At 42.3% G+C, this 24,490-nt stretch overlaps 1 protein-coding gene across 1 annotated transcript in view; it reads right to left on the bottom strand.

Moving 5' to 3' along the window:
• The window catches only part of LOC139611330 (ephrin-A5b-like), an 83,435-nt gene extending 65,913 nt beyond the window's left edge, over window positions 1-17,522 (bottom strand). The window contains exon 1 of the mRNA XM_071465913.1: window positions 16,243-17,522. Coding sequence (XP_071322014.1) covers window positions 16,243-16,367 — 125 coding nt within the window. The 5' untranslated portion in view covers window positions 16,368-17,522. The remainder of the gene's footprint in view (window positions 1-16,242) is intronic.
• Window positions 17,523-24,490: the final 6,968 nt, after the last annotated feature.

Here is a 24,490-nt window from a genome sequence, read left to right as displayed (position 1 = left end):
AGTGAGTCCAGCCTCAAGTCTTGGAAATGAAATAAAAAGAAATCTATAGAAAACAAAACAAGGAAGCGCAGTAGGAAGGTAAGGCTCATGGTTTTCACCAAGGAAATCCGGTTTAACTGATTTCAACATGGTATCTTACACTATGTGCCCACACACAGCCGAATACTGCTTCACTAAGACACTGTTTCTGGCAGTTTACGATAAACATTATCCTGTTGCAGTGAGCACGGCTCAGAGTATGTTTCGTATAGTTCAGGAAACTTTTCTGCCGCTGATTTTTTTCACCCATCTTTTAAAATTCATCAATAAATTCCGGGGAAAAAAAAAAGCCAGAAAATAACGAGCCCCGGCGAAAGAATGAACCTAAAGGACATTTTATCTGCATAGTGTGGCTCCCTGTTGTTATTTCCTGTTGCAGATCTGTGAACGTACGCGGCTGAGACATTGGTTATAGACAAAAGAGAGCGCAGATTCCTCACCTACCCAGATTGTGTGGAAAGGACAAACTGATTGAATGTGGAGGTGGATCCTGCTGAAAAATAAAGTACCATCCTAGACACACATTTCATCGGTGGGGCAGCGGTTTGTTGTGCTCCAGACGCAACTGGGACTAAAACCTGTGACTTTACGGTTCTGAGGCGCTGGATAACCAGCAGCAGCGCCATGCCACCCTGCTCCGTGTCATCTGCTCCGCTAAACTATAAAGCATTTGGGAAAGGCCAGACGGATTAGGCTGCAATTACTCTGACATGAAAAGCTGCACTTAATTCAAAAGCTCTCATGGCTGATTAATCACAAATTATGATCAAACAGCTGACTTACAGGATAAACATACGACACCCTGCTCACAAGTCCGCGTCTGCATCTGTGTGTGTTTGCCTCTGTGTGCAGGCATGCATGGCCTGCGTGTGTGGGTGTAGAAGTGTGTGTGTGTGTGTGTGATCACACTGTCTCCCCAAAGTCTGCAGACTCATTTTCCACACCAGATTAAATGTGTGTCTGCACCCACAGAGCACACTGCCAAATTAAAGTCACCAATGCACATTCATCTGTGCAGCATCTCAACCTTTTCTGTGCAGGATCACAACCAAAGCAATTTCTCTCAAGAGAAGATCTAAAAAAATGGTTCTCTGGAGGACGATCGAACACTCAAATTCACAAATAAGCGGAGAACGGTGGGTTTACACTAATCTCAGCCGGCGACGAGAGTCCAGCGGTTGAACATTGCCCACACGGAGGAAGTGACTTCATCTGAAACCTGGCAGAGAGCGAAGGAGTCAGCTGAGCGGTCTGGGGTGAAAGTGTACTTTTTGGGGAGCAGAACAAAGCTGTGAAATCTGAGAAGTCTTAATCGCCCCTCTCATATCTGATAGCGGAGCAGCAGGAGTCAGCAGCTGGATAACAGACATCTGGACAACATGGAGAGCAGACTTGCACAACAGAGGAACCTGGAGCTGCATGCACTGTGACATATTTGTTGGTTATACCAGGAAATTTTTAAAGGGCCATATGAGACGTTTTGTTTCTATGACAAATCTTGGAGCTGCTACACAAATGTTGTGATTCTGACAAGGGTTTATAATGCATAACATATTTCAGGTGCACTATGTTTTGGGATTTAAATGCACCATATTATATTTTATTCTTATGAGAAATTTTGAAGAATTATAACGCCACTTTACTATTGTGGGAGGACAACAAATACATTTTGATTGTACAACATGGAATTTGTGGAATCTGTGTGCACTGTAACATATTTGTCAATCACAACAAGAACAAATACTTTTACAAGTCCTACAGACAAGTTTTGGAGTTATAACAAACTTCAGGGTTTCTACACCAAATGTTGGGATTATCACAAACAACATACTGTATGTGACACCAAATTTTGGTGTTTTGCATGAACTATACCCCATTTCTTTTCTTTTACCAAGAAATTGCTATGGGCCCTTTAAAAAAATGTGTTGTACATGACAAATTTTCTCACTACTAGACCAAGAAGTATGGCACTTTTTTATCAGATTAATAATAGATTAGGTGGGGATTATCACAAATTTTAAAAGAATTAAACTTTGGGTTCATTACAGCATTTGTGACATATTTCGGCATTTGGACGGCAAACTTGGTGGATGACATGAAATTTTTTGTTAGAAAAGCATAACCTATTGTTGCACGTGGGTGGGGGGCCGAGGGGGTTAATCAGGTTAATATTTTCCTAAGAGTGATTGTAATGTGTACATTTTAGGCAATAGCTGAGGGGAGAAGGCACGAGCTTCCATGAAAGAAAAATAAAAAGGAGGCAGGAAAGAAAGAGAGAGAAATGAGAAACACTCAGAGATAATGAGCAAGCACGAAAGAGAGAAAGCAAACTCAGCTCCCTGTAACCTTCTAACGTTCATACTGTGGCGGACACTGCAACAGTGTATGTGTGTGTGTGTCCTTGCCACGATGCACAGAGACCATACAGATAGTGATTTATTCAGATAGTTGTTGGCACTTTGAGTTTACATCACCCAGAAAGCAGCAGACTGCTGCAGCATGAATTCAGCATGCTGCATTAAGAGCTTTGCTCCCTTCAGGCAACAGGAATTCTGGGTTATTTCTACCCTGGTGTATCTGGCACAGTTTTGGTTATCTGTGCTCAACGGGCCAATGAACGCACAGCTGCTCCGCGGCTCATTGGCTGCCACAAGCTAATGGGTAATGGGTTAAGCCTGATTGGTGACTTTCTGAGAGGACACACCCCTGTTCCTCTTTTCTGTTTTTTTTTTTTTTTAGATCAAATTTGCATATTTATCCAGTTTCACTGTAGGACAGAAGATTTCTAACCTAATTTTTTTGGAGCATTTTTGGGCCCAAAATGACAAAGACATGATATCACCAAATGTAGAAAAGATCTCTCAGCTGGAGCTGAGAGTGAAACTCTTACAACAACATGGGAAAAATTATTTTAAGACAATCTGATCATTTCAAAACAAACTTTATAGCCACGCAGAATCTGAAATTTCTTCGTTATACTTCGCAGTAATCAGAAAATAACCTTATTTGTGACTGGATAAGTCAGGAAGTATGTCAAAGACTGGTGCTGCACCACACCACATCTCCCACTACACTGCTGGGTTGCTGGGCAAAATTTAGAACAGGCCTGCCTCCGTACAGGAGTGGCTTGGTGGATGGTAAATGTGTGTGACGTCTTAGCCGGCGTGTTTCTCTAACCCCCCTGTGTATCGCGTGTCTAGACCTCACCAGCACTACTTCTGGAAGGACCATGTGACCCAGAGGAGCAGTCACAGGACTTTAACATCCACACATCAGGCCCCGTTTTTTTTTACCCTTCTTCTTCGATCAATTCTTCCCCTTTATTCCAGCCTATAATCAGAAACGCTCAAATAAGCGAAACTGAGGGAAAGTGACATAAGTGGAACCCAGCGCCAACGAAACATGGCCGCATCAAAGCCAGGTTCAACGCTGCAAATGCCAACTCGTCTTAGAATTTTTTTCCCCGGTAATTTATGTGAAAAGCCGGTCATGAGACTTAATATCTGATTAATTTTCCAAAGTATGGCTACAACGGTGCAAACATTTAATTTAGAAATGAAATATAAATAAATAAATAACATTATGACTGATATTAAATCAACGAGTTTACTGTCATTATTAATTTGAAAATATTTCCTCTTGCTGTTTGCAGTTTTTTAATAAATAAAATATCTTAACACTCAAGATTTAATTCATTTTCCGTTTAAGTAACTGTTACCGTAAGGTCATATTGGAAAAGTAATTTTGTGTTCTACGCATGCACACAATAATATATCCATATTTGTATGCCTATATTACCACAATTTATCATAAATATATCATTTTGGGTATAGTGTATTTTAATTCCAAAATAAAGTATAATTAAAATTATAACTTTTAGGCTAATATCAAAAATTTGTTTAAATACAATTTAGCTTGACAAAAATTACATACTAAAAAAATTTATTTCGGTCACTATAAACAAAAAATATATTTTTAAAAAATGGTGTGGAAAGCACGACTTATGAATAATGACAAAATATGTATGTAGATGCAGATAAAGATATATTGATTAAAAAAAAAACTTTTGGGGGATTTGCTTAACATGACCGGTTAAAATATTTATCAATAAATTGAAATAATATCTACTTGCTTTGGAATTTATTTTCCCTTTGATGCAGAAATTTGAAATACTGTAAAATCCCATTTAATTATAATATCCATCGCACTGCAGCTGAAAAAAAGTCCAGTAACAAAAAAAAACAACAAATAATAATTAGTGAACTTCTGGTGACCAGGCTTTTGCTACTTACTTTTCCACTAAAACTTAATATCGCCTCCATCCAGAGACAGAAACATGAGCACTGAGCCATAAAGACTTCTGATGGAAACCTAAGCAGCCGGCACACTCAGGAAACAAATAAAACATCTTTATGAGAAGGATTTTATGATCTTAATGGGCACAGTCCCGGTCCAGTGGCCTCTAAGTGCTCCGCTGGACAGGTCTGTGTTTCAGAGCCGACTTCAAACACCAGCCACTGTCTGCACAGCCACACAAAACTCTGCACAACTTAGTGTTTTCATTACACTGGGCTGCTGCATAATTAAAAGAACACTTTCTCTGCCCGTGAAATTTCAATAAATTCCCATTAGCTGTGGCTAATGCACATTCTGCACATTAAGACACGTAATATGAAACTAATTGATACACAACAAACACTGTATGAAGGAGTCCTATGGTCTGTGTAATAGGAGATAAAGTGAAGAAAACAAGTTCTGTGAGTTTGTTTTGTTCTCTTTTGCAATTTTCATCACTTTTCTTTTCAAGTGTGATAATTACACTGTAAAAACTGTTTTTAAATAATATGAAAAGATCCACAAATGAGGTGAAATTACATCACGTTCCAGCACAAATTACCATGTTTTAAGCATTTTCTACATTAAAGAGTTGTTGCCTTCACTTTTTTTTACTTAATTGTGTCTTATTTAAAGATACTGACTCTTGCTTCTAGAAAATTTCTCAATCAAGGGAAGCTACACTGAAAAAGAGTGAAATTATCTCACCATCATTGGCAGATTTTCCTATTGATTTTGGGAAAATACATCTTGCAGATTAATTTAGTGATAAAATGAGTGGTATAGGTGGTTGTTTTTTGCAGTGCTCTATGTCATATGTTCTAAAACATTATTATTAAATCAAGTCAAGTAAAATGAATTTTATGATAATTTATTTGGTGAATTACAGCATAAAATTATGATTCACATAAAATAACCTATAAGATTCTTTTACCTTCATCTTTTAGGTCTAAATTTAAAAAAAAATGCAATGATTCAATATTTGGTTTATTTTATTACTGAATATTTAGAATTTCTCATGATTATTTTTAGACACATTCTTTTCTTTAAAAAAAAAACCTAACGACAGTAAAACAGAGTGAAACTCTGGGCAGTGCCGCAGGTTTTTTATTTGTTCCCTCAGAGTTCATCAGTCTCTTTGAAGCAGGACGGGACAGGTTATCTGTGACCTTGTCCCTTTTGTTAAACAGACAATACAGCCTTGTTGGGCCATTAGTTTGTCTTTGTAGGTGCTCGTCTAGGTGTGATATCCACCCTGTCACTGCTGATACCACAAAGGCAACCTTAGGAATGCACTACAGGAACAAAGAAAGTCTTTTGAGGCAAAAAAAAAAAAACCCTGAGGTGATTTACAACATTCCTTTTCAGTCAAAGAAGAAGCTCCAGTAAAATGTAAATGATCTCAGTTCTACCTCTGATTCAGCTTGGAGCTTTAATACCACAAATAAGGAGGAACAGAAGCTGCAGAGGCACTAATAAGAGTCTCCTGCCCGATTCATGAGAACGTAGTACTCTGCTCAAGTGGAGACCTCTCATTGGCGGAGAAGAGAAGCGCAGTGATTGGCTGAGGTGGTGACATATTCTGTGTCGACTCAGCGCTGGGACCTGTTACGCCAGATGCCCTCCTCTCGTCCCCTGCAATGTTTGCAGCCCCACGCACGCGATCCCTTGCTCCGCTTGGCTGCACCCTCTCATCGCATTACTTCTGCTATTCTAACTCCTCCATCAATTATGCACTAGAATAACTCAGGGCCCTGATGGAGCCAAGACATAAAAGGGGATCATCAGCGCGAGCGCTCGCAGCGTCTGCCCGCGTGTTCCCAACGTGCTGCTGCTGCGGCCAGTGATATGAGCACCAAGGTACCCACTCATATAGGGCAGCAGTGGTGCCATACACCAACAGAGTCTGTGCATAAACGAACACATGGCAGGGTGCGCGATCATCATTGTGTTAGTAGGTCAATCAGACTGAGCGATGGACCTCAATACAAAGAGGCCGATTCAACGGAGTCAGAAAAATTTATTTTACTTGGTCTTTTTGTTAATTTTTCAGATGGAATCCACATGAGATAAGTCTGAAGAGGGAACTATTTGGCTGTTGCGCTCACGTCTCAAACATCTTTTAACAGAAAGAAGAAGAAAACCAGTTTGAAAACAGGACAAAAACTGTATGATTGTCTCAGTAACTTGTTCCTTAAGCAGAACCTCAAGAACCTTTATGCCTTTATCAAGTCTTAAGCCTCGACAGTGTTTTGTAGTGGCCTGATTTTTGTGATAGTTTTAGGAAATCTTGTCAAACATAATTTGGTCTTCATCACTCACAGATTGTTTTGTAACTTGTCCTTGCCTACCCAAAAAATTGGCCTTTTTTGTGGCTAAAAAAAGGCTGAATGTGGCCAGAAATTTAGGATGGTCATTTTAATTTTCAGCGATGCAAGACTGAACGTTTACGCCTAACATGAGTCCTGAAAAACCCAAATTTCCTTCAAACTAGTGAAAAATCTGAAAAAAAGAAAGCATATATCAACTTGTTTCAAACTGAGATGAACTGAAATTTCAAAAAAATTCTAGAAATGAGAATCTGTATCCTCAAAGTGAGACGGGTTGCTGCAGTCGATTAAAGAAAAAGAATAAAGAACATCATGATACTGGAAAACATTTCAAATAAGCTGATCTGCATTTGTAAGAACTGAAATATTGTTATTTTTCTGCCAGGCTGTTTCACATTTTAGGAAGATCAGACTCTAAGAACCCAGTGGCAGACGTGAATGATTTCTTTCACAGACATGAATGACTTCATGAGAAGATTTTTGCAGTGGTTGAGTGTCAGATCAGAAAGATCAGAAACCGCTCAAGTGACATCCCAGGATTCGTAACCTACTTTTATTCCCTGAAACAAAATGGAGTCGAATTTGGAAAATGGCTGCCTGTGCTCCCCACTCCGCCACACACCACAGAGAAAAGGCGATGAGGAGAGGTCTGCCACGTCTATGGAAAGTGTACAGATCTTGGCAGTCTGAGATTTCAATTAATGACCCTGCAACTCAAGTTGCACGATGATAAAATACCAAAAACAATGTAATCGCAGTCATTCATCACCAATGTAGCACAGGCCAGAGAAAAAAAAAAGCATAGCCGACATAATGTCGACCCCTCTATTAAAGTCGTGGCGGTCCTGACCTGGATTTCTCCTGGTTGCGTGTGAAGGTTTGTCCAGGCTCTATCGTGAGATCACAAACAGCTTTTTTAATTTTTCATGAGTCCCAAAGCACCAAGTGTGCTGAAATCCAACAGGAGGAAACACTTTGAGTCTCAGCGGACCAGAGAGCCACACGAAAAGGTCCCACAAAGTCACACCAAGTTCATCAAACAACCGTTCTTCACACAAATAACTAACATTTGTCTTTTCAATACTTTTCACCGCGGGAGTCTGGAAGGGGCAAACCGAGCTAAAACCTCTCCTCTGTTGTGGTCTGAAAAACACAGCTCCAAACCATCATCAGATAAACCCTCATACCAAAACCATTAGACGAGACATTTGAACCCGAGAAACAAAAGCAATTAAACATCAGTGGTGTCTCCCACACAAGCACATTTTGCTTCATCGGAGATGTTTTGCTTTGTCTTTCTGGCTGAAAGAAAAACTGTCTATCGTACGTGCAGCTTCATCACTCAGTGAATCACACATGATTCACGCAACTGACTGGAAAAGTAATACGCTCACACATCAGCTTTGTCTAATTTCTTCCAAAATACACAAAAAAAGCTAGAAGTCAGCAGCCATTTAAAATCAGGAAATATTGCTCTGATGAGGAGGTGCACATACTTTGAGTTTCAGGCCTCCCTCCAAAGCCGCACTGACCCAAATATAGTTCCAGAAACATTTACTTGGAGGTTTGGCCCCCGCTGTCAAAATGATCACATTTGCTTTTTATCAAGCATATATTTCGAGCCAATTTACATTTCAGCTGTAATCATACATGAGTCCAATTCACTCATGTGCCAATTTCCTCATTACCTCCATTTGTCTTAAACCAGAAGAGACAGCGAAGCCCCCCGTGTAAGGGGATCCACATCGGGTAATAAAACTACTGACATCACAGCTAATGACTCAAAACTGTAGACAATTCATTCACAGTTTTTAGTCCAAAATTAAACTGATCATCACCCAGAGAGAGTTACTCACTCTCTGACTCTGTTTTCTTCCAGCTTTCATTCAGTTCTGTTGAATCAACTCATCTTTTACGTTTACTCCACTTCAAAGAGAAGAGGATAGATGCACCTTTAACTTCTACACTGCAAAAAAAAATCTCCATGTTATCAAGTCATTTTGTCCGTTATGACCCATTAAAGTACACAGGAAAAAAATATACCAGTGACGTAATGTTGTTTCAACCTGTTTCCAATACAAATCAACTTTCAAGAATTGCCCAGTGAGAACGGACATCAAATGAGGAAAAACGTTGCACTAGAATCAAGACAAATATTGCATCTTTGTAGGAAAAGCTTGAAACAAGTTGACTTGTATTGGAATCAAGCTGAAATAACACTGCACAAGAAAAAAAAGTCATTTGGGGATCAATAACACACAAAACCTTCCCCCTAAAATGGAGTTTTTTTTGTTTTTTTTTTACAGTGAATTCTTGAACAGAAAATCTTTTCAGGTGCAGCAGACAGAACAGGAGAGGCACATCCTCGCTGTTGCAGGATCTCTGATAAACTTTCACTGTTTTCTCAGAGTCCTGATTACACAGCAGCTCTTGACACATAATTCTGCACCAATGCTTCGCTAGTTGATGCAGGTTCAGGAGAACATAAGTGCAGCCATGATGGCCACGCACCCACCCAGCTCTCCTTGATACTGTGTGATGCCCTTGCAAGGAGCGGTGGCCATGGCCGCTCTGTTGGCAGCTTAGTGGCACTTTAGGACCATTTTGGAGGCACTTTTCAGAAGCTTTACTGCAGTCATTAGGAGCTAAGGCTGATTAATGTGAATGGTCAGGCAGGGCCTGGCTTTCTGAGGGAAGAACAGAGAGGGGTGAAGGGTCCCACAGGAAGTGTTTTGTGTCTCCACACAAAGGGAGGGCTGACCTCTTAAGCCCCTTAGAGCCTCTTTGCTAATACCCTCACCGGTGCCTACAAAGACACAGGGGATGCCATTTCACCACTCACATTCAAACAGCAAACACACACAAAAAAGCCCCACCAAGATTAAAACAGCAGAAAAGTGAACCTCTGTGCAGCAGAGTGAGACTGAGATTAGGCCTGAAGAGTCCCCCGCTAATCCATTGACTGTCGCACATATCAAACAGAGGAGGCCAAACTCACACAGTATCTGATCTGAACACAATGCATCTTATCAAGTCACTTTTTGGCCACTGGTGAGTCCTAAACATTTTATAAGCTTAAAATAATTTTTAAAAAATGCTACTACAGTAACATTATTCTAACCTGTTTCCACCGCCAGTTAAACATTTACAGAATCCTCTACATTTCCCAGTTTCCTTTAATCTCTTGTGTGATCTTTTAAAATAATGAGTCAGAATCAAACTCCAGGAAGAAAACATTTTGAAACCATTTTATTACTGTATTGAAAACAGGTTGAAATAATTGAACTGCTGATTGATTTTTTTCACTTGTTTTGATTCGAGCTCAAGTAAGGATTGTAGTGCTGCCATCTGCTTCCTGTCCTCATTAAGATCCTGAGACTTAGCTCCAGAGCAGACTTGAAACAACCTCGGAAACTGAAGCTGAAACGATCACATTTTGCTGGCAGATTATGGCACTTATTTTAAGCAACGTCTTCTAGAGCAAGATTCTAGTGCATCAGGCAGACAAAATCCTTGAAACAAATGGGTTTGTATCAGAAATTTGATGAAAGAATAAAACCACATGGTCAGATTTTTTACTTCTAAGCTGAATCCTCTAAATTCAAGTGAGGTTCGTCTTGATTCTGGTGCAGTGATTCACTTTATTCCGCCTTCTTTCAATCAGTTCTAGGAAATTATTGAAAGCAGCTGAATTTATTGGAGGTAATCAAGCTGTTCTGGTCTCTTTTGTTCTCTTATTTTGGAAAACAAGTTGCGTGATGAAAAATACAACCAGCCAAAGAGAGGACAATGCACCGATTTGCAACAGTTACTGTGACCACAGTGCGTTCACTGTGCCAGAGCTTCAGAGAATCATTCCCATGAAACAATAAACCTGCCACACTTATTAGTAACCTCTTGTCACTAGTTCCTGTCAATCACGCCCTGACAGCCTGAGGACCTCGCCTTATTAGTCAGGGCGTAAAGGGAGGGTCAGGGCGGCCTCTCTGCAGGCAGGGGTGTACAGAGCATGAGGAATGTTCCTCCCTTTGCAGAAAGCTGACTATAGAGAATCGCTGCGTAATTGACCTGAAGGTTGAGTCTTTTAAGTACATCCTGTAAGGTACAACCGAGTGGTAAGAAAACTGACATTAAATGAGAGAGTGAATGTTGGACCTCATATCTAAGCTGTGACACTCTTTTATTTCATGTGCTGAGAGAATACAGTGCTGCGCGGAGGCTTAATGCTGCTGCATTTTGTAATAAAATGGAAGGTAAACCTCAGATAAGAAGCCTCTCATCCTCAGTTTATTGATGGTGTCTGAGGCCCCCCTGTGCAGGAAATCACATTCACTCAGCTCTCTTTGATGCCTTTTGAGACTGACACCTCCTCAGGGTGGAAACACTGGTTCTGACCCCACCCTAGGACTCCACGGCCTGGACACTGTTCCTCTGTCACAGCCTCTGGCCTCTAATGCGGAAGTTTCTCTCACCCCTGCGACTGTGCTGTCCCTCCTGTTCCAATCTGCCCAGCCCCACCTCGGATAACATATGCACACTCTCCAAAACCACCGCTCCCGTCTCCTCCTTGTCTCAGTCTGTCTCTGTGCTCAGCTAAAAGCCGGCTATGGGCCGCTGAGTACGAGCGGAACAATAGTGGCCTTTCAGGCAGTCTGTGCCGGGCGCTGGGAGAGGGCTGCAGTCCTGAGACCCAGTCAATATTTGGACGTGGTTGCCTTTTTGTGTCCATTTTTAATCCAAGCGGAACCGAGCAGCAGGGAGCCGGGGAAAGGCTGAGAGGGGAAAGCGAGGGTAAACAGAGGGAACAATGCAAACGGGGAAACTCACAATGCCACTGGGAAACTATCACAACATCAGCTTGCCACCAAGTGAAAAATGCAGCATTGTTTCTTTAAGTGGAGATTAAAAAGAGAGCAGTGTAAGAAAAGCAAATAGCGGAGGTTATTCTGCTATGAGAAGAAATATGCACAAGTGTCAAGTCGTGTAGCTTTCTGAGGTTTTACCGCAGCCAAAAATAATCAAGTATGTCCAGAAATTGAGAGGGAAAAGATCATTTGGATCATCAGAGAGTTCTTTAAAGTCAATAACCACATTTAGACCAAACATGAAAAGATTGTTTGATTGCCTTATGGAGAAATATGTTGCATCTGCTGGGGAAAGCTTTGGATGAGCATTATCAGGGATTAAAGGAAACCCCCGGGGTGACAGTGCTCTCCCTGAATACTGGAATCCCTCTTTCCCCAGCTGTCAGGTCGTTAGTCCCACCCAATGAGGTTCTTTGATGACGAGGGGTATCAGTTTCCATGGCGTCTGAGACACAAACAGTTTGGGAGATTAGGGACGGAACTCGGCCCTGATTCTCCGTTGATCCCACCTATCAGCAACAAATAAACACCTTGGGCCACGACAACGCCTGCATGCAGACCATATGGACCCGGGTGGGTTTTAATGAAGCAGCTAAATAGCTGGTGAGCAGGGAATTCACTAATAGCCCCTTGTCAGAGCAGCAGTAAATACCCCACTCATACACTTTATTCCATCATTTGGTTACCGACACAGACGGCGGAGCTGACAAGGAACATCTGTGGCTCATTTTTCTTACATGAGCTTTTCCACCATGAAACGCTGCAGCTTTTGTTTTCCATGTTTTGATTTCTTGCCCTGATTAGGAGGTTTTTGTCCTGGTGCCACTTTCTTACAAAACCTGCTTCATACAAGGTTTGTTAGTTGTAACTATGACTTTGTTAATGAATACTGAATCTGCTAGTAATGTTTTACAGATAACACAAGGACATTTTTATTCTTCTGTTATATCAAATCTACACTTAGACCTACTTTACAAAGAGTATAAGTTATAAGTTGTAACTAATGGCTTTATACATAATAGATTATTAATCAGCTTTTAATGATGTCAATGTACATTAAAATCCATTTATTTACGTTTACAACTTCCTAATAAGTCACTTGATGTAGGTTTTAGAAGTTGCAACTAATGTTAAATGATGAACAAAGAGTTATTAATGCTTTATAGATCACACATTAACAAGTTGCTAATGGCAAGACAAACTCGGATCTAAAAAGCCTTTATTAATTATTTATTAATTTGCTAATTGCTACTAGTGCAATATGACTGGAGGTAAATTACAACAGCAGTCACACACTCATTACTCTTTGATCATAATATATGACAACAGACTGCATCTACAGCTACGTTTGCATTTTGCTTCATATGTAAAACTTTCTCTGTTTCTAATGAGCCAACAGATGTGTAACAATAAATGTTAGCAAGACATTAATGAGGGGTTCTTCCACTACATTAATCCGTCATGTCTGAAGTGGTAGATGTTAATAAGACGTTAATATAAATGAGTTTTGGTCTGGATGCTCTGCAGCCCTCTTCCAGAGAGCGGGAGGTTGGACCGTTCCACCTTTTCACAACCTGGCAACTCACAAGTTGTTCTTACAAATGGCTTCTTACTGATCAATTATTAAATGATTTATTAACGGTAAAGTCATTAGTTATAACTTATAAATCCTGTATATTATCTGCTTTATTATGAAGTGGAAACATGTACTTAGGACTGCAGAACTTGTGTCTTGTCTTGCCCTTGTGAACCAGGGCAGTGTAGCACGGACACTACGCTACTCTTCGTTACTCTCCTGTGACAATATCTTCAGAACATATGGCTCAAAAGGAGGCAGACACCACAGTGTTTTGCCAGATATTCTTTACAGATTTGTGAATTTCCTACATTTTTTGTAATCAAATCCACACTAGGAGTATTCCCAGACTTTCCAAACCTGCGTAGGAACTATGTGCACAGCTTTTATACGCCCACATACAAATGGACTGATTCTGGGAAAGAACAACGCAAAAGATTTCACTGCGGCCTCTACACCAAGATGAATAACAGAATAACACAATTATCTAAAGCCGTTTCAGTTCTTTTTGGGGGGATTTGGCATAAAAAAAAAAAATAGCTAGGAGTCATAACATCAATTGTGTTTCAGCAGTTTTTTTCCCTAACAAGACTCCTGATACTGGAGTTTTATTTAATTTCATTTGGTAACTTATACGAGCACAGTAACTCGCTGTCGGCTCAGAGCTTTTCAAACTCCAGGCAAGACTGAACCATCCTCAGGGCTGTAAATCCCTCTACAGCTCCGAGTCCTGCTCATCTGAGCCTAATCAGCACCAAACATCAGTGCAAGAAAACGCTGCCCTGAGATGAAAGCACAGCAAACGTAAACGCATGTTTATCTAAATTACAAAAAGGCTCCTTTCTGCCCCTTTGAAACAATAGCAAAACATGAAAATGTCATCGCATTTCCATTTTTCACGATTCACTTCCCATTTCAATTCCAGAGCTCCTGTAGGGGATTTCATGAATGGCTGAGTATGGACTGCTGCTCTGGATACTATTTTTCCCCACTTTGGTTGAATATACAGCGCTGACGGCAGGAGAGGGGGGTAAGAAAGCTCATCTGGAAGTTGGGACTGTACCACAGCAGGTTCCCAGGGCTCCAATACTGAGTATGGTTACATTAAACAGCAGGGATCCAGGGCCCACGGGCTTCTATGGAATACTGGTAGGTTCTGCTCTGGGTCAGGGGGCCCCCAGGCTTTAAGCACGGCCCTCCCTTACATTATACAGCCCAGGTCAGGTTTAGATTAAAGTCATGAATGAGAAAAGGAGACAGTCATTTAGAGTTACTCATTTATTTAGCCCCCATTCTGCCAAGACAAAGCCCAGGCGGGGTGCCCTGCCGGGGCCGTCACCGGGCCCCATGGCCGGGGGTACTGCCCCGGTTTTGACCCTGACAACGGTCCCCTCTGTGCTGCTTAACCCGCGACTCGCCTGGTTACTACCGAGTGTGTGACCTCAGCATGTGTGGATCTCTCACAAGACCGAGCACCACGCTGTGTCTTGGCCGCTGCTGAAATACCCCTGTGTACCCCCTTATTGTCTGCCCCAGCGTGGGCCGGGAGGAGGGCAGAGGGGGTGGAGGGGGACACTTGGACGGGGGAGCATGGCAACCAAAAAACCAGACTTGGGAACTGGGAACTGTTTGAAGGCCAAAAGGAAAAGGAAAAACAACCTGCAGCCTGTGAGTGGGACAGAAAGCTGTTATCAGACTCAGATATCTGTCTGTTAGCAGAGCAGGAACTCCATCAGCCTTTCATGTCACCACCACAGCATTTGCATTATTATCATTAACATCCTGTCAGGTCAACTCCTCTACACCAAACTCTGCACACATTTGCCTCAGGGTCACTGTTACAGCCACACAGCAGCCTTGTTGTGTGTTATGACTTAAGCCCTTCCTCTCTTAATCCCAACAAACCAGTTTCTTGACCCTGATATGAATTTTTTGTTTGACTCACGCCGAAACTGTAGCCTTGTAATACCAGTGAGTGAAATTACCGCAGTCCAATTAAAACCAAGTGACACACACTCATTATCTCATATGTGCTCAAGCACCAAGAGTGAGGCACTGAGTCACCCAGGGAGGTGCCCTGACATTATACAGGAGGGAGTTTATGTCACTTTCTATCCACACCAGAAGAATCTGGGCTCACATCCAAAAGTTTGTGAAGAAAACTTGTGATAATTAGAACCAGGAAGAAACCCGGAGTTTTTACCTGCAGGTTTTCACTCAAGCAACACAAAAAATACACTCCATCAGCAATTAAATGCGAGGCAGTATGTCACTGAGATGCTCATAATAATAATAATAATAATGAACAACCTAAACTCGACACAACTTGGCATAAAATATCTCCAAACTTCCAGTGGATGCGTCTCCATTTGGCACAAAAACTCCTCTGTCAACTCTAATCGATGGCAGCAGACTTGGAGCGACTCAGCTTTATTTGAACCCAGCAGGCTCACGCTCAGCGGAATGCGTTTCTCCCAGCGCTCTGCACACAACTCCTGTATTTAATTTTCAACCTGGACGTGGAGGCAAATACTGACCATTAATGCGTAATAGCGCGTAATGGTGGGTAATAGCGGACGGCCCGTGTGAAAAACGCCTGGTTGTTCCACTGTCGAGTGGGATTTCTGCTGCACAGTTGATTGCAGAGATGATTCCGATAAGGAGGATTATTAAACTGTAACCATCACAACAATCCCTCCATGGGGGCAATAAATGAAAGGCTGAAGTCGAGAGTGAGCCAAGTGACCAACAGTCAATTTGTCAACCTTGTCTGAGCCGGAGAAGAGTTCATAACGGTGGTAACTCAAAGCCAGTGTGACAACATGATGTGCTTTGTTTCAAATTGATGGTGTGACAGGCCGGGTTTTAAACTGTACATTAATAAAGTGCTGTTTTGTTTTGCCTCGTTAAGTAGAATACTTTGATTTTTAGCTCTTGTAAAGGCGCAAACGGAGCTCAGTGTATAAGCTACACCCGGACACTGCAGACCGGTTCGAGTGCACCTTCAACCGGGCAGCGTCGAGGGTGAAGTCCGCCGCCTCCAGCGGGCGGAGGGAGCGCGTCCCTGTGAGTCGAGCAGCCGGACGGGTTTACTTACTTGGGGTTGGTCCGGTTCCAGTAGACGGCATAGCGGTCGGACACCACCTTGGAAGCCGGGTCCTGGCCGTTCACACACATCCCAATGATGAGGATGAGGAAGAGGATCATTTCCACCTGCGGCATATCTGCTCTGGAACTCCGATGAAGCCAAATCGATTACAGTCCCTCCCGGTTCGGGTTTACAGGTTCTGATGGATGTGGAGGTGAAATGCTGTGATGCGATGAGAGTCCACTTTCTCCCGCACAGATGTAGCTCCTTCCTCGGTGTTTAGAATAAAACTAAGTCTTAAATTCTCTTCTTTTAAAGCGGCGGTTTCTTGCACAGCCCGCGTTTTTACGGTCAGATCGTTCACTCTTCACTCGCTTTGATGTCAACAGTTCTTCTGAAACTAGTGAACAGAGAAAATCCACAATAATTCTGCCTGCACCACGAACAGTCTTCCTCTGGCTCAACTCTGCTCCGCGCAGCGAACAGTTTCTCCAACTCGCACTGAATTTCCCAGAGAGGAGGCAGCGCTGGATAACGCAGAGGAAACAGAGAGGAGAAAAAACGGAATAAATGTTCCACGACACAGAGATAAAGAGCAGAAACACCGTCCCTGCGCCGCCGCTTGTCTCCGGCTGCGGCTCTCCGCTCCTGATCAGTGTGGATCACCAAGAAGCCGAAAAGAAGAAGAGTCAAACCCGCAGCTCCAGCTCCGGCTGAACCCGCTCCTGCCCTGCCGAACAACGACACACGCACTCAGTCAAACCTCTCCGCGGCGCGCACACGCACACAGTCTCCGGGTTAAACTGCCCCGCAACATAACCGAGAGCGCAGGAGAAGCGGTGTCACCAACCTGAAGGAACCAAACCAACTCAGCAGCGCTGTGGCTCCTGCGGCCATGCTCTCCCGGCCCAACCCCCCTCCTCCAACTCCTCCACCCCCCAGTCCCTCTCTCTCTCTCTCTCTCCCTCCCTCCTACTGTGCCAGCCGGGGCACACTGCAAAAAATGTTCGTCTTTGCACTTGAAGCGTTGAGTCTCAGAAAGTGTTGAATCATGCGTGGCTCGTTTTCCTCAAAGAAAACGCAGAAGTGGGATAAATGGGTTCAGCAGCTCTGCTTTGCTTCTAATCTACGATGCATCGCTTTTTCACATGAGTCAGAAAATCACCTCACTTCGGAAAACACAATAAAATCCCTCCAGCTCACGTAGAAAACGTCAGATTTGCTGAGTGCGCCGGCGACGCTGTCATTCTCAAGTTTCTTTGGAGCGCAGCCGCCGCAGGACTGTTTGTTATTGCGGATATTTCTTGCAGTGCACAGTTTCACGGTTGCGCACAGTCTCATTGGCTTGGATTTTGAATGACGGGTGTCTCGCTTACAAAAACAACATCCCTCCTCCTGGGGGGTATCTGTGCTTCCCAGGCCGGCAGACAGATCCCAGATCATTTCATAAACATGCCGGAAAACAAGCCTCCTTTCACTGCTTCAACCTTATTTCCAGTCAGTTGCCCACTCTTTCCAAAGTTTCACCTCCTAACAATTGTCCTGTGAAGCTGCCTTTATTTATTGTGCCATCACCAAAGTTCAGCTGTTTTCAATGTTAATTTTATGAATTCACCAACATGAACTATATTGTCAGAGAATTTATTACTCACCCTTTGTTCTCTTGTGCTTCAAACGGGCCTCAACTGGTTTCAATAGCGCTTTTAACGGGAAAAACTGCCCTGAAACCAGCACGTATGACAAGTATCTCAGCTGGCAGAGGTTTCACTTGTTTTGGGGAAAACAATATGTTGCATGCATGACTCAAGGAAAGCCGCACATTTCACTGTCAGCACATTTTATTCTCAGCTTTTTCACTGGCCACACATTCATCTAACAGACATAATAAAAGTGAAGTCCCCCGCAGGTTTCGGGGCTGTGGATCTGCAGTGAGCTGTGCAGCTGTTCGGGCGCCACGTAGTGGTGGTGATGGGAAAAACCACCGCGCGTCGCCTGAGGCTCCACAGTGGGTCTTTTGCACGAGTTCAATCCTGTGCTCATTAAAGGAGAGCCACTTTTAACTGCTCATCTCCTGAATTGTAAAAAAAAAAAAATAAAAAAAAAATGAATATAAAGTATTTAGACTACATGGATATCACCAGGTGGAGAGTGGAGTCCATTAGTGAGGCAGTGCAGGGACACATGAGCTCAGCCTCATCATTGGACTAATCCTCCTCATAACAACAGTACCACTGAGGAAGCTGGACTGGACTTAACAGGAGGATTGTAAACTTTATTGAGACACTGAACAGTCTCCTCAAACGATGGCTTCTGTTCACAAACAGCCTGATTTATTCCACCTGAACAGACTCGCTGAACTCCATCTTGCCTGGTTCAGAGTTTCCCTCCGTCTGTTTTGGCCCCTGATACCCCAGTGTGTACACTTACTTCAAAACTGTTTGGCTTCTCGGCGTACAAAATGAAATAGCTTTTTTTTTGAAAGCCACAGTTAAAGGGACGAGTAGGAATACTTTTTCACATGATGAGGTTTTTCATCTTACCAGGACATAAGCTCTGGGGTGAGCACCTGCAAAATGAAGTGAAATAGGAAAGGGCATCGGGTTGATATCACATCAAATGCTTTATATATATCACATCAAATGCTTTATTGCCTGTGACTGAGCGGCACAGTGGCTGAGAGGTCCACAGAGTGAGATAACTGCAGCAGGTTTGTATCCACCAAGGACCTTTATAGTTAAAAATGTGCATGTTATCTTGACATATGTGCAGCTGTCGCACATTCAGGCTCTTTAGCTTCTAGATGTTCACTAACTTTGCCTGTAGTTTGGTGCCAGAGAAATAGTAATGAGTTCATCACAGCTTGATTCATTGATTCATATGAAAAAAAAAAAAACCTTTTGAAAACATGTTGTCTATAATAACAGCTAAGGAGTGTTTCGTAAAGCCGAACCAGAAAAGCAGGTTTTATTGTAAAAACATTAACAAAGTGAAGCAGCATCAAACTGTTTCATTAAGCCAAGTTACAGCTGCTGAGATCCGGATACATCAAGTCTGGTTTATCTCATCATTTACATGAAAAACCAGGCCTGAAACAAGAAGCACTGATCATATCAAGTTAAAGAAATGCTCAAAACTGTGATGTTCACAGCACAGAGTAAAGCACATATTAAACAATAAAAAGTAATAAAACCATTAAAATGACCAAATGTGAAGTTTTGGTGCATCCTGTGAACCAGCAGTGAGCTGAGGGTTTGACAGAGATAAACCCACTGGTCGTCTCTGTTTGCTCAGTCTGTCTGTAATCGTGACATCAGTGGCTCAAGTCCTGCATGAGGAATGAGTTTTATTACACCAGCCAAAAATCAATTACAGTGTGAACAGAACCATCAGGTGTATTCTGCTACTTCATCAGCACAACAGCCTCCATATGATGGTTGTACTGTTTATAATAACCCCCCACACCCCCCACCCCCCACCCACCATAGTTTAAATAACCTAATTCCAGGATGTCTGTTTCTTTAATTGTATGAAAGTGACAGATTTTAATCACACAATAAAAAGGAAAATTAGGAACCTTTAGGGAGGAACTTTGGGGAAAGCATCATCTCCAGTCTGACAAATTGACTGTAACACCAGAGGCACCCTGGATGTATGGCGTGTGCGTCGAGGCTGCCATTGCTGATCTGCTGCAGGAAAACGTGTGTTCACACCAGCTACATGTCTGCTGCATCGCTGCTACGACCAGTGTTGGATTTCTCTTCATTTTTAATTGATGTCTGATTTATATTTTGACAGAAAATGTCTAAAATGCAGCTGCTAAAATAGTTAAGAAATAAATTTATATTTCTTCATGACAGACACAGTGGAAGGTGTCAGTTTTTGTGTTGCTTGTTCCTTGTATGATGACAAAATGACTGTCAACAGTTCTTTTCTCTGACTATTGTTGCTGCATCTCTTGTGAAAAATAGGCGAGATGCTGAATCGCTAGATCCTGTGATGCAGCTGCGACGCAGGCGGTGTGTCCGCTCTATCATGGGTGTGGAAATGAAAAGCAAGATGTTCCACAGCAGCCACACACACGTGACGCACCGAGTGTGTCTCTGGCCCAACACTAGTTAATCCTGAGGTGACGCTAAGCCCGAAAACGAAGGGCTCGGCTAGTCTGGATGGATATGTTTCCATTATGACTTAAGTCAGACTTGTTTAAACCGCCCTTATGACACAAAGTTACCTGAAAATAAGCCTGACTTACTGAAATAAACCTGGTTTTATGAAACCCCTCTTTGTACATTTAACTGCCCTGTCCATCAAAAACAAAAAAACATATAAATCAAATTGGACAGCTTCGGAATCATCCTGCAGTGGGGTTTTTTTAACAGTAAAAACACCACATGCTGTTCACATGTGGAGCTGAGGTCACAGCAGGTGTGCATGTATGCACGTGTGTCCTGTAAATGTAGTATACAGGCTGCAACCCTGCAGGTCTGAGTCTTTTTGCGTGCGTGCTTGTGAGTGCACGCTTCTTTTGTGCACGTGTGCGTATGTGTGCACATCAGGCTGATCATCCAACTCACACAGGCAGACTAATCCATGAGCTATAATCACCTCATCTCACCAGCTAAAGTGCCTGTCCTACTTCATTTATGCCTGATGTATGTCTGTGTCCCCCAAGACAATGGAGTCATTATGAATTAGGGTCAGTGGGGCTGCCAGCAGAACACACAGCGGTGCATTCTAATGGTTCTCATGGCCTTATGAGTCCGCTGTAACACACACGGAGGAATGATCTCTCTATGAAGTGTATATTACACAGTTTTGCCACAGGACATGGAATCACTTGATCAGACTGAGAGCAGCAACAAGAGCTGCAGATTGTTCCGATGTTTTTTCCCTGTTGAGTATGAATGCAATCTGTAATAAAGCAGCGCCATCACAGTGCCAGTGAGTGTTTATGTTGTGACACAGGCATTACAACCCCTCAGTGCTCCTCTATTAGCAGCTGGTAAACACACTGTAATGACGTTCGGCTCTGCAAACAAAAATCCATTTTAATATTCCTATCTTGTTCTAAGAATAAATTGTTTCTTTTTTCTCAGCACAAGTTAAATATCTGCTGTAACCACTTGAGTTGTTTATATTTTGCAGATTAATTTGAGTTCTGTAAAAAAAAAAAAAAAAAGAATTCACCAAAGATCTTTTAAGATTATTCACACCAGTGGCAAGAAGAGCCCAACAACCAGCTGTTTACGACACAGACAAAAAAAATGGAACAGACTAAAACTATAATAACTGTATATAATACTTTGTAACACTGTAATGATAATATAGTGTATGAGGGCTTGCTGTCACTTATTATTTAAAATAAGTGGCCCAAAAATGTAGCTGCTGCTAAGTTTTTAAGCATCTGGAAACATTTTTTTAAAATTTCGAACAGACACTTTTTTCTCAAGTGTTAAAGGAGCTATTTGTAAATTTTGCTATTGCTACATAGCCAGCGTTAGCATTAACAGCTGTTTACCTAGTCTAGAAGAAATGTGGCAAGCTTAGCATAAAACTGCATGTCTCCAGTAGTGGAAAGCAACATGAAGTTAGCATGCTAAGCAGCTAGCCTTGGCCCGTCTCACCACTTTCTAATCACTGTAGCCTTTTAAGACTTTTAATTTTCAACTAGAGAATGATTTGACAGTGATTTGGTTCTGTTTAAGGAGACTCAGAGCACCTGGTTAAGTTGGTGAAAGTTAAAACTTAGATGTTTTAAAAAGTCAATGCTGACTTGATGAGCAAGTCATTTACTTCTTCACAATTTACCCAAACCACCGTCTTTTTCTAGAGTGTTTTTTTTTTACTCTAAACCAAATCACATGCACATCACCAGAGTCTCTGCAATTAAAGTCCTGCACTTCATACACCATCCAGGGAACATTAACACTGCCAGGGTTATTTCCTCCACTTAAATTAATATATAATTTATATTGGCTGATTTCACCAAAGCAATGTGTTGAGTCATTATGAATTCCTTCCATTCTGAAACAAGACTATGTCATATGACTGGACTTTGTATGGTCAATTTGCGAAACTGAGGACACAGTTGAAAACTGTGAACTGCTGTAAACAACTGACATCATGGCGTCCTGTTTGCATTCTGCCCAGTCTCAGCTGGTTTCAGCCCTTTATCTGTTTATTTCTCTCCTACTCTATGTGCTCACATGTGCAGTATTTTAATAAAGCTGAATTTATTATGGGTGGCAAACCGCAGCACTGCCCCTCCCCCACTCACTGAACAGAGCAGACACAGAAAGAGGTGTGTGCCTCGCTCATATGGGCAATACTGATGACTCTCTTCTAACGAAAGTAGCTAAGGTTTAAGGTGCAACTTGATCACTCAACTCTGTCTCTCAGTCAGTCACAAACATTCACGTTGACCTACCAACATCATCCACCATTGTTTAAATGTAAAATATACGTTTATCCAACATTACTGAAAGCTATGAAGCAGTTGTACATATCCTGTAAAAATATTATAGTTTTTCACTCTGCTGCTTTGCATAAAGTCTCTATGGGCCAGTGTTTTTTATGCATATCAGATGCAAAAATTGCAATCAGTTTCTTTCAAATGCAATTTCTAGTAAGATCAATCCTGGCTGATTTAAATTTTTCATTTAAAAACATCAAATCACAGCTTGTTCTGCTTCTTCTCTCTTGTTTAAAGTCCACAGTGTGTTCTGGTAACCTGCCCGAACTGCAGATTAATGCCTGGTAGTGGTTATGGTCACTTAACATTCAACAGGCCCCGCTCTGCTAGTTTTCAAAAGGTTTTTGTAAAAACAAAGTCAGGTCAGGCACTGTTATTGGAATAAACTATGTATTATATACAGACTGATGAGTCATGTACTTCCCTTTCCATCTATCTCTTCTTCCCACTGTCCATTTGATTTCCTTTCACTTCCTCCTCTTTTCTTCATTTCCAGCTGCTTGTAATGCTATCACCATCCCCTCATGGAAAAGTAAATGTTTACCTCTCCCCCAAGGGAGCGGTTTATTCCTCCGTCTCTCTCTCTCTTCATCGCTCTGTCTAAAACTCCAGTGTGAACCTTCACATCTGGCCTTGAATACAACCCTATACAGGACTTACTTGTAGGTGTTGAGGCCAGAAGAAGAATAGCATCCAATAAAGGATTTGGCTGTGGCAAAAAATATACAAATTAAAGTGAAATAGGAGTTGAGAGACGGGGTGTGAGGAAGATGCACGATGACAGGCCAACTCAGACCCAGAGAGACGTGGGAGGTCTGAGTTATTCCTGTCGAATCTGCACTTGTAGGTCTGTGTGTGGCACCTGGATGAACTCCTTTTGTATACATGACCTCTGCAAACACAAATACACAAGCTCACACAAAAGCCTGAGAGAGTGTGTAAGCACACACAAAGACAGGAGCCACACACACACACACACACACACACTCACACACACGCTTCACATGTTTTATGGAGAAAAAACTCCTCTCCATCCATGTTTTCACGGTGATGATTCCCTGCATGTAGGTAAGTAATGTCTGTGACCCGTGGAGCCTGCCCTGCTTAAAGTCATTCAGACTGAGGGCAGCTGACACTGGAATGCTAGCTATGTTGGTTGGTGGGGGGAGGTTCTCACCAGATATGTACATTTATACCAGTGGCGTGTATAGAGGATGCATTTTTTGTAGCATTTATATTCCAGAGCATGTGTCTTTGTCACACCAGAATTGTACTTGGGTGGCCCAAATGCTCTTCTGATTCACCACAGAGCACCTTTAGCCCCAAGTGCCCCTTTATTTAGCCCAGGCATCCATTCTATTGAACAAAGCCTGCGACCCCTGTGATCAACAAAAATGCCTTGAAGTGCACCAGTGACTGGCCCTAGTGCCTTTCTGGTCAGCCCAAATGCCCTTTGGTCAACCCAAGCACACCTCTGGTCAGCAAAAGTGCACAACCAGCTGTACCAAGTCTCCTCCGGTCAGAGTAGCTTCAGTTGACCCTCTTGTCATCCACATTGCCCTTCTAGTCAGCCTAAAGGCATCTCTGTGCCAAAGTACAAGCAAGTACAAGTGTCCCAAGGTGCCACACTGGTCAACCAACATGCAGCTCTGATTAAACAAACTGCTAATGTGTTTGAAGACAGTGCCCCAAAATTCCCATACAATCGGCCCAAATGCCCTTCTGGTCTACCACCGTGTCCTGGGTGAATAATGGGCCCCCTTAGTCTGATTAAAGTCTGAATAA

This window comes from Trachinotus anak, unplaced genomic scaffold (assembly GCF_046630095.1).
Source record: "Trachinotus anak isolate AG129_WGS33_773 ecotype Australia unplaced genomic scaffold, CSIRO_AGI_Tana_v1 ptg000028l, whole genome shotgun sequence".
In the NCBI taxonomy this organism is placed as follows: domain Eukaryota; kingdom Metazoa; phylum Chordata; class Actinopteri; order Carangiformes; family Carangidae; genus Trachinotus; species Trachinotus anak.
This window is presented reverse-complemented; position numbering and strand designations above follow the sequence as displayed.